This window comes from Eleginops maclovinus, chromosome 22 (genome assembly GCF_036324505.1).
Source record: "Eleginops maclovinus isolate JMC-PN-2008 ecotype Puerto Natales chromosome 22, JC_Emac_rtc_rv5, whole genome shotgun sequence".
Lineage (NCBI taxonomy): Eukaryota > Metazoa > Chordata > Actinopteri > Perciformes > Eleginopidae > Eleginops > Eleginops maclovinus.
The window spans coordinates 19,033,907-19,051,445 of NC_086370.1; the positions used below are offsets into that span (position 1 = coordinate 19,033,907).

General features: G+C 37.3%; 2 protein-coding genes across 13 annotated transcripts in view; both read left to right on the forward strand.

Moving 5' to 3' along the window:
* The first annotated feature begins 88 nt into the window (after positions 1–88).
* mrpl57 (mitochondrial ribosomal protein L57) lies at positions 89–3,698 on the forward strand. 9 transcript variants are annotated; one of them, XM_063875312.1, is made up of 3 exons: positions 96–233; positions 1,968–2,024; positions 3,100–3,698. In XM_063875312.1, exon 3 carries the CDS (start codon positions 3,115–3,117, stop codon positions 3,424–3,426), a length of 312 nt encoding a protein of 103 aa, XP_063731382.1. In that variant the 5' UTR covers positions 96–233; positions 1,968–2,024; positions 3,100–3,114; the 3' UTR covers positions 3,427–3,698. The 9 variants fall into 9 exon arrangements, with proteins under 9 accessions (XP_063731381.1, XP_063731380.1, XP_063731382.1 ...); XM_063875313.1 differs by having other exon boundaries at positions 101–233; positions 1,968–2,066; XM_063875318.1 differs by having other exon boundaries at positions 102–238; positions 1,935–2,024.
* Positions 3,699–6,088: 2,390 nt separating this feature from the next.
* kcnh1a (potassium voltage-gated channel, subfamily H (eag-related), member 1a) overlaps positions 6,089–17,539 on the forward strand; it is a 37,880-nt gene continuing 26,429 nt past the window's right edge. For 2 of the 4 annotated variants that reach the window (XM_063874964.1, XM_063874965.1), the window contains exons 1-5: positions 6,089–6,295; positions 9,748–9,774; positions 11,736–11,859; positions 16,257–16,363; positions 17,340–17,468. In XM_063874964.1, the coding sequence (XP_063731034.1) occupies positions 6,223–6,295; positions 9,748–9,774; positions 11,736–11,859; positions 16,257–16,363; positions 17,340–17,468 (460 nt within the window). In that variant the 5' untranslated portion in view covers positions 6,089–6,222. The remainder of the gene's footprint in view (positions 6,296–9,747; positions 9,775–11,735; positions 11,860–16,256; positions 16,364–17,339; positions 17,469–17,539) is intronic. The other 2 variants (XM_063874966.1, XM_063874967.1) reach the window with 1 other exon arrangement.

The window sequence follows — 17,539 nt, forward strand, 5'->3', positions numbered from 1 at the left end:
TAAACAATTAATACGAAGCTACACTGACTTGTAACGTTTAGCAACAAATAATGATTTCGCGAATCATATAAAACCGTTTGAGCTTTCTCGTACACCGTAGATAACCCGGAAATAATACAAATGACCCCAACCAACCCATACCCCAATCCCAAATCGTCTTCTGAAATAGTCCGATTTTCGTATTTTTTCCATCTTGTCGTCGGAAAGTGACCTCTATTCATCATATACAGAAGGTAAGGTAAGCTACACACATGTGGTTTACAATTGTATGTCTGTTCTAAACATTGAATTATGCCATTTTAAAGCTGTCCTTGACTGTATCGTTAGCCTGAAGCTAAGCTAACTTCACATTGTACCTCAATCAGATTTGAGCACTTTACTTGAGAAGTACTCAGATCTTGTTCTCGAGTAAACATAGAACTACCAGAGTGTAGGAATACTCTGTTGCAAAGTAAAAAAATAAAAAAAGCCTGCAATCAAAATTATGCTGAAGTAAAAGTATTAGCATCAAAATATACATAATGTGCCAAAAGTAACAATCGTTGTGCAGATTGGTCAACTTCAGAATAACATATATACGTTTTATAATTATTGATGCATTAAAGTGTTATCAAAGCTGGTAAAGGTGCAGCCAGTTTTTATTACTTTGTATGCTGCTGGGTTGCTTGAGAATGTTCTCCAGGTGTAACTAAACTCTTTTTCCTTATATTTCACATTATTAATCCAAATCTGCAAAGTAATTTAATGCAACACACCCAGAAGAGGGCAATCATCATTTATTACATCATTAAGCAGTTCGATTGGTCGTGAGATTAATATTTCCGGTTTTTCTGTGTTTCTCCACCATTTTACAAGTGTAATAAATTCTACTTTACAGAAAATTACTTGTGATGAAGTAATTTAACGTCTTTAGTTAGTTTTGTACATCTGCAACGAATATGAACACTTTCCAATAAAAAAGGTGTACAGAAATTTAAATGACCTAATCCGCTAAAGCTATATTTAGATACCCTTACTAAGCAGATGTATCCTTATTGATAATTGGCTTTGAAAACGAGAGTGATTTCAGTTAACCAGTGCAGGCCGTAAAACCAAAAGAGTATCTGTGTGTTTGTATTACAAGCAGGATCCCCTTTCACACACAGTCATGTGAGCCCTTGTTCATAATAAATACTGATTATAAGAGCTTTCAATTGTTTTATGGTTACACTTTTTACACAATAACCCTCCTAACCCTGGGGGGATACCTTTGTTGATGTTGTTTGTCATGCACTTCTGTAAAATGTATTAAAGTCCATGACTCAGTGTGCCACAGGTCAACTATTAGTCACTGAGCATGAAGCAATATTTAGTAAAGAGTGTTTAGAGGGAATAAATTATACCCTTTGTCTTTGTGCGTTACTCATTTGAATCAGTTGATAACTTTCACATTTACAAAATCTATAATCTGACATCCCTTCACTCTGCTCTCATGCCATTATGTGCCACACTAACTTTAATAGCACACAGTGGACTGGGTACATCCTGAATTGGGTACATGTATACACTAAATCAAGAAACGATTTTGAATTTAATCATGACCTCAAGAAACAAACATCAAATAAACATGAATGCTTCTGCACCCAGATGATCACACATGATACCCCTTTGGTGTGAAAACAATTATGCATAATGGAACAGGAAGATGATTATCTGCGCTTAAACTTTCATAACCTTTTTGAAAACTAAACACACTTCCTGGTTTTCCAGTAAATTCACTCGGGTATCATTAGCCTTTAACTGGAGCCTTGAGAATGGAGCTATTTTGTCTTTTATTGAAAATGCTTTATCACCATATGATAACACTTTCCTTTGCTAGACCTAAACCACTGTGTGCACAATACGAAGTGAACAAACTACATCATTGCTCATGTTTTTTTTTCCTTTTACAGTAGGATAAGCATTCATTATCCTGTGCTTCTCTGCAGAAAACAGAGCCTGCAAGTGTAGACATCCAGGCTGATTTGCACCACCTGCAACATCAGGTGAACACAGTATACAAACTGAGAGGACATAAACCCACAGCTGTGAGAACTTTCTTTAGTTGAAAATACAATTTTTGGTGTTTGACAAGTTTTGAAGGATATATAGTCACCATGAGTTTATTTGAGGTCTGTCTTTGTATGGGCACTGCAGGGTTTTTAATTTACTTTGACTGATGGGACTCTTTTTCTCAGAGCTCTGTGCATAGACTTGATCAACATTTCCATTACTCTTGTACTTTTTGTTGCACATTACACTTCAATCACTCTTAAGTGCAGACTGAATCCCCCCTCCCCTTTTCTCTGAGTGAGGACGTCGAGATGATTTAGCCTTGGTTTGTAAATTCATGCAGCCTTGATTGTTCTGCACAGAGTTCAATCTGAAGCTCCTGTGGTTTCAGGGGTTAAGATGCTGACCATGTACCACAGTGTTCCCGGTTCAAATGTAGCTGTGAAGATTTGTTGCTACTTCTCTCTCTCTCTCCCTCATTTCCTTTCATTGCTCTACTGTCAGCATCTATTAAAGGCTTAATATCTCAGTTTCAGGCTCCTGCTATTCGATGGTGGCTCACTGTCATGATTTACTCGGACACCGTAATATAACAGAGCCATTGTTAATCTTATTAGTAACACCTGTGCTTTCCTATTGTGAGTCAAACTGTCTGCTGTGAAAAAGGCCTTTAGTCCTTTATCCTTCTATATATGGCTTCAACGATTATTTGTCTTTAAATCTGCAATTATTTCCGGCTATATAATGGCTTAATGGGCCAATACAATGGCAGAAAAAGGGGAATAAATGTCCATCACTGTTATTCAAAGTCCAAGGTTATTTTGTCTGTGCAAAATTCACAAATTTTCCATTTAATATGGTAAATAAAACCCAAGAAAAGCAGAAAACATCTGTATTTGAGAGGCTGATTTCAGCCTTTTTGGCCATTTTCAAAGATGACTTCACTTATCAAACCAAGCAAATTGTTGCACTTCTTCTGTACAGTTGTTGTGCTTATTGTGAGTAAATGTCTAGTACCACTTTCATTATATCCACCACTGATCGTTTTCAACTATTTTCCCTTTTCAGAAATAATTTGCCACCATGTTCCTCACCCTCACCCTGCTGCGGAAAGGCATCCCTGGGAAGCAGTGGATTGGAAAGTATCGTCGTCCACGGGCGATAACATGGCAGATGACGCGCAACACGGTGAAGCATCTGGAGCGAGAGAGGGAGAACGAGTACTGGATCAGCCGGCCGTACATGACTCCAGAGCAGGAGTACTGCCACGCCACGGAGCGCAGAGCCCAGAACTGGCTCAAGATCAAAGAGGCCAAATTCTGCAATTTTCCAAAACACAAGCACATCACAGATCACCTGAGTCACCTCAATATCACCAAGAATTGGTCAAGTTAATGCGAGCGGAGATGGGGCTGTCTTTGCAATTGGACATGTCGCATGTTTGTGCAAGAAAGCTTGGTTTCATGGAATCAAGACTATGCATGTCAGCTGAAAAGACACCAAGACAAACCAGAAACCAGGACTGTTTAAACTCCAACCGCCTCCTTGAAACAAATGTGTAATCTTTTGTGTTTTTAGTTTTTGTACAGTCTGAATTTACCCTGCAACAGGACTGTAATGGCTCCAGATTCAGTGATGCTCATTGGATAAAAATTGCTTAATATTAACACACCTGATCTGTGGGTCTTTCTTTCGGCTCTTGTTAGCTAAATACACTTTCAAGTTTGCATAATTATATGAACTGCTTAAGTGGATTCCATGCGGTAAATGTAGGAGGAATTATGCAAATAGTCTGGGGAGGTTGAGGAAAAATTATGTAATTTTACAAGAGGGTAATTTCACTTTTAATGCCAGCAAATCAAATTGTAGCTGAAACTCGATTCTTTAATCCCTTTTGAAGTTGGAGCATCCAGGATGGAACACATTTTCAAGGTTCATGAAATAATGTCACTTCATTATTGGATTCTCAAAGTAATACCATTGCTGTTGTGGGGAGCTAACGTGTGTTTAGAAGAGATAAGCCATGATGTCATTATAATACCTCTTACTTTAAGTGCAGTGTGCAGGAAATTGACCCTCAATGACAACCTCAGTTTTACTCATGCATGATATTGTGTCAATGGCTTGTCAGAACACACTTATTGCCATTACATTACCCCTTTGGTGTGAAAACAATTATGCATAATGGAACAGGAAGATGATTATCTGCGCTTAAACTTTCATAACCTTTTTGAAAAACTAAACACACTTCCTGGTTTTCCAGTAAATTCACTCGGGTATCATTAGCCTTTAAATGGAGCCTTGAGAATGGAGCTATTTTGTCTTTTATTGAAAATGCTTTATCACCATATGATAACACTTTCCTTTGCTAGACCTAAACCACTGTGCACTATACGAAGTGAACAAACTACATCATTGCTCATGTTTTTTTTTCCCTTTTACTGTAGGATAAGCATTCATTATCCTGTGCTTCTCTGCAGAAAACAGAGCCTGCAAGTGTAGACATCCAGGCTGATTTGCACCACCTGCAACATCAGGTGAACACAGTATACAAACTGAGAGGACATAAACCCACAGCTGTGAGAACTTTCTTTAGTTGAAAATACAATTTTTGGTGTTTGAAAAGTTTTGAAGGATATATAGTCACCATGAGTTTATTTGAGGTCTGTCTTTGTATGGGCACTGCAGGGTCCAAAATATTTGAACAGGATTAATGAGCTAGTGAAAAACTGCAGTCGTTTAAAAGGGCCTATTCTACTGCAGGGGGGAAAGAAATCCTCATTTCTTGGTTTTGTTGCACCTTTGGGACACCCATTTCAAGAACCTGAATGTAAGAGACTAATCCATGAAAAATTAACTAACAATCCTCCTGGGTCCTCTGCAGGAAGCTTTCCTGACGGGTTTTCCCAGTTTGGCACACTATACTGAAAATGTTAAAGACAGTTCACAGTTTTAATCTGCTTTTCCATGCTTGAATCCTGTACACTGTCATTTAACAGATTAGCTAGTTAGTTACACAAGGTTTTCGAGGTTTGAGGACAGAAAGAATCACAGTCACTTGAACACTTTGTTGAAAATAATCGACAATGCGCAGGAATTTCCTCCTCTGTTTTCTTTGGACCTGTCCTCCTGTGCACATGTCTACAAGACATTGGAGGTTTGCATCAGCCTGAACTCTTACAACCAGAAATATAATCCAAATACATAACAGAAGAACTCAAAAAAAGGAAGAGGAAAATACTCAACATGCAGAAAATCTGAATGTATCCATCACTGTGTTTTCCTTTTTCCACAACATTCAAGATCCTACCTTAAATTTGAATATAGAAATATCAGTGACATTTAGTCAAAGTTTCCAACAAGTTAAATTAAAAATCAGACTTATTCTGCAGAAAAATCCCCCTCCGACATTTTAATGGCTAAAATGTTTTCAAAGTAAAAAAGACATTTTATTCATAATCTATTAATCTGTGAAGCAACAAGTATCTGGAAAACAAATTGTGTGTAGTAAAAGTACATTATTCTCCTTTTAAGATAAGATCAAATGGATTAAAATTAAAATAATAATAAAAAATTAAATGATATAGAAGCCTAACTGTTGGAACAAATGTGAAAGTGTAGCAGTGTACAGTGGTGAAAAATTAAGTAAAAACAACTCAATATCTAACTTTATTAAATTTGCATTTTAAGAAAGGCATCGATAACGAAATAAACATATAGGTACATAAGTTAACTCGACAAATCAGGAAAATATTTACTTATAACATATAGCTTACACATAATGGCTATAGCACTCCAAACCTACATTAATGGTCAGATCTTACCAGCTTGTCATAATCAAATCAAAATCTTCCTTACAGTACAGTGCATTGATTTGAAGGAATCAGTGAGTTATTCGTTAACCCTTTGTTTCCTCCAGTAGATGGCGCTGCAGGTCCTGGTTGGTGCTACATGCGATGGAGCAGAGACCCGGCCCAGGCCCCTCCTGCGCGCTGCTGCACCCAGGCGTTGTTTTCGTCTCCTGGATGATGAGGTGCGTAAAGAGGCGCCAACGCACCGGGCTGTGGAGGCACACACACATCTTCTCTGCAGGAACATCCACGCAGCGTCTCAGGAGCGCAGAGACCATGAAGACAAGCGGCAGGTCGAGGAGTACAGATTCACCTGCAGACGACTGATTGAAGAGGCAGGATGGCGGGGGGTCGGAGGGGACTTGTGGCCCCGCAGAATACTTTTTTGGAGAATATTGTGAGACGGTCCAACGGTAAGGATGAGGATGAATATGCTTCCTTGAAATTAAAGTTAACGATTTAAAACAATGTATATGGGGCATAGACATTGATTGTTCGTCAGCCTATCTAGTTAAGCCACTTAACTAATTAACGAAATTAGAAAAACGATGGAGGCTAATTAGAGATTGTGCCATTACCTTCGTGCGCATTTAAAAGTTCGTTATAAACAAAAACTTCAGCGTTATTACATTTCTATTCATTCTAGTTAAAATATTCAGTGCGTTTTCTGACAAATCTCCTGTTCCCATTACGGAGTCCCTGCAGGAGTGCGTTTCGAGAGAAAGCCAGCAGGTAACAATCATAAGAGGTAGCCTTCTACTGATTACATAAAGCCACTGGAAGTCTTAATTGAAAATGAAATGGAACAGAAATATGCAAACATGATCAAGTGTAATGCTTATTAATCTCTAAAGAAAACAATGTATGTCCAGAGATCAGAGTGTGATATCCATTAGTTTTTATTCACCACGATTCCCCATAGGCTACATATTGACTGAAAATTGAATTATTAAGCTTTCGTTCCTACTGTCTTAGCCTTTACAGATCAGTAAATGCTTTAATAACCATCTGAATAAGTCTTAAACAGGAGGCCAACCAAAGCTCAATCTGGGCTAAAATAAAACAGCATATCTTCTTCTTCTCTCCTTTTCAATTTGAAACGAGAATTTGCACTATCATTTGATTTCCAGTGTGGACATAATGGCACAGGCAAAACCAATCAAACCATCCCAAGAGAAAGGGTTTTGATCTATTGGGGAAATGGATTACATTTTCTTCACTGTATTGGATTTTATCTAACATTATTTAAAAAAGAAAAAGGTTGGAAGAACACATTTCAGACCTTTGTTAAAACCAGTGAATAAAACAAATGCAATATCACAGTAGGAAGACTAACCACAGTGATGAGTTACTCCTGTAAAATATGTTTATTTATATACTTTATGGTGTGAATTTCTTGCCTTTAACTTTTTTTGTCACTGAGAAAAATGGGATGATTTTGGCCAAATGGTGCACAGTATGGGGTTAACAAGGTGATTAGCAGATAAACTACATATGATAGCTGATATTTAGCACACTCTTATAGAAATGTAGCAGTGTTTTTGGAAATATGAGTGTCTGTAATCCTTTGGCTGTGTATTATAAGATCAATCTGAAGTGACAGGACCTACTGGTGAGTTATGACACTGGACAGCTAGCTGTGAACAAAACCAGCACGTTGTGTGTGTTTCTGTCACGAACCACGTTTGGAGACAATTATGGACACACACCAGCTCATTGGCTTGAGCTATACTGATTTCCTTTTTTAATGGGGTGTAATTCAAATTAGGTTTGGAGGTTTTTCCCTTTAGTGTATAATGGTCTCCCCTAGAGGTATGCCACACAAACTTGTGTGTTTGTGCTCCAGTAGCACATATCTCCATTAAAATGTGTTATGACAGAAGGGAACAACTTGTGCAGAAAGGGTGAATATGTCTCTAGAGCCAGGCTTTCTTTAGATGAACAGTGTGAGAATCTGAATCCCTAAGGTGAATTAAAAAAAAAAGGAGAGGAAAATGTAACCTTTGAAAACAAAAGCACATGCATATGTTTTTCCTATGACCTTGGGCGATCCATGGATTTGCAACGAGTAAATCTCTCCCAAGCTAGAAACAAAAGAGCTAAGGCTATAATCTGCAGGATGCCACTGAGACACAGTGGATTGACAAAATTGACTTGTGAGAGACCCAGCAGTGGGTGGGCGTTCACAGACAATGAGATGTTCCTTTATTGCTTTCTTTCAATGTTCAAAATTATAGTGCTTACTTTTTTAGTCTCTAGTTCGGATTTTTCTTTTTGGGTCTTTTAGGTCACCCCCTAAATTTAACTCTACATTCAAACAGGAGTTTGTTATTACATAATATGCCTCTTTGTGTATCGGAAGAAAATGCATATAGCTCCAACTATTGGCAATAATGATAACTTTCTGCCATTAAAGTGTTTGTGAATAAACTGCAAATAAGTTTCACTTTAATGTTAGGGTAGAGGTAGATGGCCCGTTCTACCTTGTCTAAGAAATTAAAAGGATAGTTTTAATAACTGATAACGGCCAGTCATTTAGCTGATGATATTTTACGAAATTTAGCTCACAATGTGAAAAACAAGGGAATTTCTGACCGCTGATTGACACCTATTCGACTCCATCAAATCGTTTGTTCACATGTTGAAATGTTGAAGGCTGAGAAACAACAAAGAAAATGTCACTAGGTAGATCTGAAGGCAGCTAGTTTCACTGGGGAATCAACAACTAGTATGAACAACTAATTGATGGTTCCAGTTGTGCACTATCCTTTGGTTCTGCTACACTACTGCATTTCCACAAGGGATCATTTTCAATTCAATTAAACCTGCATTTACTGACTGTGGCAACTTTAGGGTAAGCTTAAAGTTGCAAACACAACATTGACGCCTCACCTTTTAAGTTGACAAAGCAATATTGGCATTCATTGAAGTTGTGTGTCTTGCCACTTGCTAAATTCAAGTCCAATATTCACTCAACTCTGTTTTGGCTTTCTTACCACTCCTAAGGGAAATATGTTTCTCTTCTCTGTCTCTTTAGCTGATAAATGCTTCAATGTGTTTACCAGCGTGTCACTTACTGTCTCTGACTGCAGTTTGCTGATGAGCAGGTAGGGTACAGTGGGATTTGAAAGCTTTTTTTCACTGAAAATAGTTGCCTGCTGCAGACAAAAACCAACCCTGTGGGTGCAGTAAGAGTGAACCAAAACAGTTGAGTTGAAAATAAGCCTCATTAATAAATATTATGTTGATTTACATTGAATCAAATGACAACATTGTGTATTAATATGAGCTTTGTAGCTCTATGGAGAATTTGAGCTTTGTTTAGCCTTCCCAGCACCACATGGCAGAAGGACAAAGTTAGCAACTAACATCAGCTTAAGACGACTGAGTATTAGCAGCTAAAGAGCAAAGTTTCTCTCAGAAGTTGTTAAGAAAGCTAAAAGAAGAGTGGATATAAGACTCAAATGTATCTGTTGGCCAGAAAGATGACCTCAATGAATGCCAAGTTTCACCAGGTGTGCTGCATGTAAGTAACTGTATGCTAATGCATTAGCCACAACACATAATGCTAGCTGTGTGTCAGCTTGTTTCTGAGTTTATCAGCCCCTAATGATGAATGCATCTTTAATTAGCACAAGTCTACCTTAATAGTTACACCTATTTCTGTATAGCTTATGTTTATGTTCATTTATTTACAAAAGCAGCTGTGATTGTCACGTTAGCGTAGCGAGAAACAGTGAGGATTGCCAAATTCACAGTGTTGTGTTTATGTTTTTGGTTGACACGTCCATTCTTTTTTGTCTGACACTCAACAGATATTTCTCACTGTAATCTTTTAACCTTGTTTCTTTTTCAAACATTTCAGTTTGGACACTGTCACATAGACAGACAGGTACTATAAAGTTTAGTTTGGTGTGCTGCTTATGTTTTCTTGACAGTATCTTCCTCTTTGTAATGTACCACTAAATGTTCTATACCAAATGATGTTAATTTACCAAACACTAATTAGACATGTTAAGATTAATATATTAGTATATGCAACACAACAAATCCAGGGCTAATTATAATACTGGAGCTTTGGACTTTCTTTACTCACAAGAATAGCATTCATCTGATCATTGTAAAATAACACGTTGGCATGGAACGTCTCGTGCTTCATATTTGTCGTCAGTTTTTCTCATGCTTGTATTTGTCATTTCAAAGTGCTTTTATTTTGGACTGACTAAATATTTCCATGTGTTCATATGTAATGTGGAAAATGCTATTTCTATGTGTTTTGTGCAAGGTGTTTTTAACCCTGTGTCGTCACGTTGTTGTAGTTTTGTGTGCAGAGCTTTGGGATCTTCCATACAGGTTTTTTTTGGGGGGGTTTTATCCCCAGTTATCATCCCATTTCCTTTCCCATTTAAAACCAGTACATTTGCCCCTTTTTCTTCTTTTTGCCATTATTATGTGAATGGATTTTAGATTGCTTTACTACATGTATTACTCAACTGATATCCTGAAAATCAATATCAGTTTTTGATCCAAGGAACTGTAAAACATTTTGCTTTTTAAAAATGATTATGCCCATTGTTTTGTACAAAGATGTTTATTTGATTTGAATGATAAAAATGGCAAAAAGAAGATGCCTAAATGAGTAATCGTGTCTAATATTTCCATGAATGTTTGCCCAATCGTCCTTAAAGTAAGACTATACTGCTTTTAAAGAATTTTGTGTTTTAAGTTGTAGTTTTTTCCATGTTTAAATTATACTCATAATGCGCTCAATAAGCATAAGGCATGTCCTCTCTTCTTAAAATGACTTGTAGACATTTGTTTTAAGCCCATTCATGCTTAGTCCAAAAAGCCAGTTACCAAAACCACTGGCATTTTCCTTTAGTTCATGAATAATGACACTTAAGAACGAATTGGAGTTTAAGTAATGACACAGAGCAACAATAGATAGCGTTAATTATAAAATTGCTGAGGTCTTAAAGCAAAATAAAAATGACTCAACGATCACTGAGGTTTATTAACATTTTGGACCATTAATGTGTTTTGCTTGAAGGCTTTGCTAACATTTGAATATGCTAAATTTGCCATATTAGGATTAATGTACTTTTCATGACATTTAAAATCGTTGACCGCCGCTATGAATATTTGTAGACCGTTCTTTCCAATAATGAATACTTAATAACTTCATACTATCAACTACCAGCAAGAAATCGGACTAATGAATCACAAACAAGTACTCACTAGTTTCTCCTCAACAAACGGCCAACTAAATTACCTCTCAGTCTACATGGGAAGTGTTCCTTCAAAGATTAACAAGCAACTAATAATAAAAAAGTCAAGGTAGCAGATGTTTGGATGTTTACGACAGAACCCAAATAATCAGTTTGGCCTACATTTGTGTGCCAGTGCCGCATGTGGAGTGTGTAATGTGCCGTAGACTATCATGGACATTAATGAAACCCTTCGATGTGTGAAGATAAGGGAAACATTACAAAGCAAATGCACATTTAAATACATTTGTTAAATAAACATTCGGCAGTATGAAGGAAAGTTAAATCATTAGTTTTGAGACCGTGATGAATTTGTCTCAAGAATCTGTGACATATTCTTTAAACAATGCTACTTTACAATAGGAAGATGACCCCTATTTTTTACTTAAAATATTACCCCAACATTTGCTCTTTAGCTGCATCCCATCATTCTATGAAAAAGCTCTTATTCGTTTCAATTTAGATTTAGTTGCAGCTCCACCAAATCTTTTCCCTACCCAAACTACTTTTATATTGTTGAGTTTTTAGGAAATACCGCAACCCTTCAAGTTTATTCACCCTTCTTTCCTTGTTCACTTCTGAACAGATACCAACTTTGTGCTGGGAAACGCTCAGATAGTAGACTGGCCCATCGTCTACAGCAACGACGGTTTCTGCAAGCTGTCGGGGTATCACAGAGCAGAGGTGATGCAGAAAAGCAGCACCTGCAGGTAGGAACAGTGTTCTCTGTGTCTAAGTATAGATGTGCTAGGATTACAGTTTTTAAATGCTAAGGAGGTAAGAGACTTGTTTCATAAACATATGTTCATAGTTCACAGAATCTGAGAGAACATAAAAACACAACTTCTTGGGTTATTTTGTGATTTGCCTTTTATTATTTTATAGGAATTTCTGTATGAGATGTGAGTCAAAGATTAGCCAGTGATGCTATAAGAAGTGGTTATGGCTAGCCTACAGCTTTGATGAGCCTTATCTTGGCTGGCATAGTTAAAGTAATCATGCTATACTTCACACTGTACATTTATATTTGATTTAATATGCCATTCCTTGCTCACTTGTAAATCATTTCCTACACTCATATTGCGTTAGCTGTATCTTTGATAGTATTGTTTGTCAGATAGTTTACCGATTTATATCTTCACGTTCAACTTCTATATTTCTTACATTTATTTTGAGATGTTTATGTTTTATAATTGTCTATTTTCATAATTTCTCATTATGTGCGATGACCTGTTTTATATGCTACTGCAACAAAAAGATTTCCCAATTTGGGATCAATAAAGTATATCTTATCTTATCTTATAGCTAAAGTTATACAACAGATGCAGGATGACTTTTTTATCTTAGAAGTGTCTGCAGTAAAACATTGTGAGGAGGTTTCTTTTAGATCCCTCTATCGTATATAGAAATAGACTCTTGTTGCAGTGCAGTGATATAAGGTTTCACCTGAAAATACAATAGGTTTATGTGTGCCACTGCAGAGGCCATTTTCAATTCTATGTATCTTTTTGTGTTTGTTTATATTTACACCTCTTCACACCAGGCGGAGCATCCTTAAGTAGAGGTAATTGGTAGAGAGACTAATTTGAGGATGCTAACCCGGGAGCAGGTGTATTCAGCTCTTCACTGTGCTCCAAGTTCCCTGTGCCAGTGTGTGCTTTCATGTCTGTGGTTTTGAACTCTCTATTGAATATCTTGGCTCATTTTAAAAGAAAGAGAAATGATGCTGAAAGTTCTCATTGCACAAGTGCAATGTTTTCAGATTTGATTATCTTGCATAATGCCGTATAAATGAGCAGAATGAATGATGAGCTTATATATCAACAGCAGAGCAAAGTATGTTTGCAATATAAGGGCTGATGTTAAGATGGTATGACGTTTAGCCTGTTTATCATGTGAGTTCAGTGTGTTAACATGGCAATATTTCATAATTAGAACTTAACACAAAATACAGCAGATGTGGATGTTATCTTTCAGCAGTTATTTAGCGGTATGAGGATGGTACCAGATGAAGAAGTCCAAATGCTGCAGGAATAAGTCTGAAAACATGGACATTTGTCAACTTTTTTCTCACTTTCCGTACCCTTGTTTTGTTTTTTAATGGGCTTTGTTTAGTTGAGTGAAATAATTAAAAAAAGAGATTTGAACGTTTTGTTCTATGAGCTCAAACATGAAGGTTTGACATGTCTTGACAAAGGCTTTTGCTACCAACTTGCTGAATGTGATTATTAAAACGTCACCATGCCGAACATTAGTCAACCTTTTGCTCAATGGTGGTGATTTAAAATCATGCGATGTAGTATGTTTATAGCCAATCAAGCGTAAAAACAATGGTGTTCATTTGTGAAAAAGATCTAGCTGAAGAAATCGTTTAATACTGCCCCAGAGATGAATTTCTGCAATGATCGAAATCCCAAAGTAAAAATGTAAATCACAATAAATTCTTGTATATTGAAAAGAATGAGAACACCACTCACAATAACAGTTAATATAATACCGTCACTTAACTACGGCACTTAATTATCTTTATTTATTTCAAAGAAAGAAACCACATGAGTAAGACAGTAATCTGTGATGTAATCACGTTGTAACAGCTGAAACTGCTGGCTTGACAGAGTCCCGGGGTGCTCTCTCCCAACCTCCTCACACAAAGCAATACAAGGAAATCTTAAAATGAGTGGTATTCCTATTCAATTGACTAACTTCTGCTATATTTAGTTTATTGTGCTCTTAAAAAGCATGCCAGCAAGCACTATATTAATAATATCACATGGAAACAGTTGGTGCTGCCAGGATCCGTGGGAGATTTCTTCTGTTGTGGGAGATGGCGTTTGTCACAGCCAGCGCTGCGGCTATTACTGATTTAGACCCCCGGGTCCCCGAGCATAAGCTGCAGAAGACCTGCCAATACAAATATTGAACAGAGTGTGTGAACATTAATTTTAGGATTAGTTTTAGGTTGCTGTGTGGAGCAGGGTCTTGTGTTTGTAAGAGGAAGGGAACAGACTTTATATCTGTTGACTGAAATTGAACCAAAAGAAAATATTTATAATCCTTCCTACATGATTTTGAATGTATAATATATACACTTTAGTTAAGGAATACTTACTTTGCAGAAGTCAAACAAGCCGTTGAAGTATTTACTGGAAGTGACAGGCTACAGGGACATTGTATTCGGGAGCACATTCAATGACAGTGAATCAGAAAACAGTCATATTTTATTTGTAAGCTCCAGACCCTAAAATTAATCAGTGTCAATGACTCCAAACTTTTTGATTTTGAATCAAGCTAAACCAATGACATCGTCCGCCTCTGTTTTGAAATATCTTTTGGTTCCTCTCAGATAAAGATGTATATATTAAACCTGTTTGTCCTGTTTTAAAATGTTGAACCGTAACTGAGTGCTTTAAATGAGTAGCATTTTGAGGTCGTTGTACTTTACTTTTTTACATTTTTCTATGCTGTCACTTAAGTAAAATACCTTCTTCCAGCACTGAATGTGGGTTATTTATAAGTAAGTTTAAGAGGTGTAACTCACTATTGCAATCATTTGGTCTTTTTGTTATAAGTAACCGCAATAATACAGACATTTGACGTGAGTGTGCAGACCATCATCATGACTGTCGATGATACAAAAGTTAAATAACATAGCTATATACAGTATGTATCAAAGAATAATAGTAAATGGATATGTACAAACACAAATGCAATATACTTATAATTATTATGTGATAGATTTTGAAATCCAATTTATGAGAGGAAAAGACTAATGGGTCAGAATCCTAATTTCTGTCAGTGACATGATTTTCCTTTTATTAGCCGATGCATCTGTCAACAATTTATGTGAGAGATAAAATAAGTAAAGTAAAGTGAATGTTTACCATGGGTTGTATATTTCTAAGTACCAAACTTCCCTCCAAATTCAGTATAAGCTCATACTGGATCTGATTATGGGTAGGAGGGCTCATTTATCTCCAGTTAAACAATACACCAGGGTAAGAAGCAGCGCCATTGCATTTTTAAGAAGGCAAGGAAACATTTGGTCTTTCTTTTTAGCTTTTTTAGTGTCAAAAAACCATCTCCGTGCGCTTGATAACGAGGCCATAAAACATGCAGAGTGTGGACGTTTGATGTGTTTCTGAGGATGACTCAAACGTAAAATGTATGCTCATCTCCCCAGAGAGTTTAATATCTCTTCCTCTTCTGCTGCAGATGTGTGTGGATCAAAGATGTTGTTTCCTCCTAAACGGCTCTCACTGTTTCTTCTCAATTATGTATATGTTTTTTTTTACATTCTTTACTGGATCCCGTCAACATACAGGGACAAACCTGTGGGAATTTTTCACGCATAGCAAGTCATTTGAAGAATCGTGTTTTGTTTTTTTTTGTCTTTCTTTGAAGCGGGTCACATTCCCCCCTGCTCGAAGAGAGAGCTTAGAACAGAGGGAGGACATTCATCAGTGATATTACATCAAGCACAGTCTGAAGAGTCTGTGCCGCGTCAGGATGTAGTCTCATTAAATTTAGCCTTCCTTTTTTTCAAACTCAAGAGTTATATTTAGATCATACTGGAACAGGCTGCTACTGAGGGTGGCGGTAACAAGCAAAGTGAGATGAATGTCTCCACAGCGTACTTAAATCTGCTCATGGATGCTTGACCCATCTTCAGGGTGTAATTTGTTTTTTAGAGGTGCTTTGCTTTTCGCTAATTAGACGTCGGGCTGAATTTAGCTTTTTTATGCTTTCAGGATTCATTTCATTGAGTTTTAATCCACCTCTACTTCATATTTAATACAGTTTCTTTCTGTGATATGTGTCTATAAATAGCACTCTGTCTGCACCATTTAAGGATAACTCCTGATAAATGGGGTATCATTTTGTTTAGAAAGCATACAGATAAATGTTGAAAACGTAGATAGGAAATGAAAAGGTGCCTTCAAAGAACAGAACAAAGTACCACATTGTATCCAGGGAATACTTGACGGCTGACACAATACGATAATCACTCACTCGAGCATTTCTCGGCACATTACAGAGCGAGCACGCTTGTCCAATGTGCCGCTGCCTATTAAATATTTAAATTGTTATTTCCCTTTGTGTCTTCCAGCTTCATGTACGGGGAGCTCACGGACAAGGACACAACGGAAAAAGTGCGACTAACATTCGAGAATTATGAGATGAACTCATTTGAAATACTGATGTACAAAAAGAACAGTGAGTAGCAGCACCGTATGTGAGGAAACCAGGAAATATGTGAAGTTTTCCTCCACTCTCTTGTCATGCAAATGTATTCCTAGCTCCTGTAATGTAGTTCAAAGGAAGCCCAGAACATTTCTACCTCTGTAGAAATGTGCTAATTGGTCCAGAGCCAAACCTTCCTTTTGAAACATTTACAGATGTGTGTGTGTGTGTGTTTCTGTACCCCCTTCTGCTTGCAGGTGTTACAGGAAAGCTTTAGCTTTAGAAGTCCCTTACATTCAAGTCACTGTTATTTCCTCTAGCAGTTTGTAACAGATCATGCCCTGAAGCTCTCAGCTTTTATTTAATGGGGCCCTATTCGGCTCATTTTTAGGTCCATATTAGTATTTTGTGCCTCTACTCTTTCATGCTTTAATGTTCAAAAAGCTCTTTATTTTTCTCATACTGCCTGTGCTGCAGCACCTATTTTCACCCTCTGTTTGAAATCAGAGCCCAGTCTGCTCTGATTGGTTAGCTGGCCGGCTCTGTTGTGATTGGTCAACCGCTTAGATATGTCCCGACCCATAGCCTATAACGTGCAATGTGTTGGAGCTTTAGCCAATAGAAGCGGCAGTATAACATAGTGATGTCACTACGAAAGTAACGAAAGTAATCCAAGGAGGCTTTTCAGGCAGGGTGGGAGTTTTGGAGATAAACTTTCTGGACAGAACTTTGGGATTTTATCCTCTGAAGACCATTTCATGCACAAAAATCTATAAAACACTACAGGGAAGGAATCATCCCCCAAAACATGACGGGGGCACCTTTAGGTTGAGAGTGCTTTTACTACTTGTCGAATGGATTGTGTTTTTGTATTCCTGTTTAGTATTGCTATTTTCTGTTCCACCTGCCGAGTCTGTTATATTCTATAAACCTGTTGATTTAAAATAAAAACAAATACAAGGAGATGATGCAGCTGAAGAAATATTTTTTGTTCTTTTTATACCTTCAGGGACGCCGGTGTGGTTTTTTGTGAAGATTGCTCCCATTCGAAACGAACAAGAGAAGGTGGTCCTGTTCCTTTGTACGTTCAGTGACATCACAGCCTTTAAACAGCCCATTGAAGACGACTCCTCTAAAGGTGAGAGTCAACAAGATTCATTTGTATAACTTCAAGCCTGCTCCTATCAGAGCAGGATGTCTCTCTCTGGG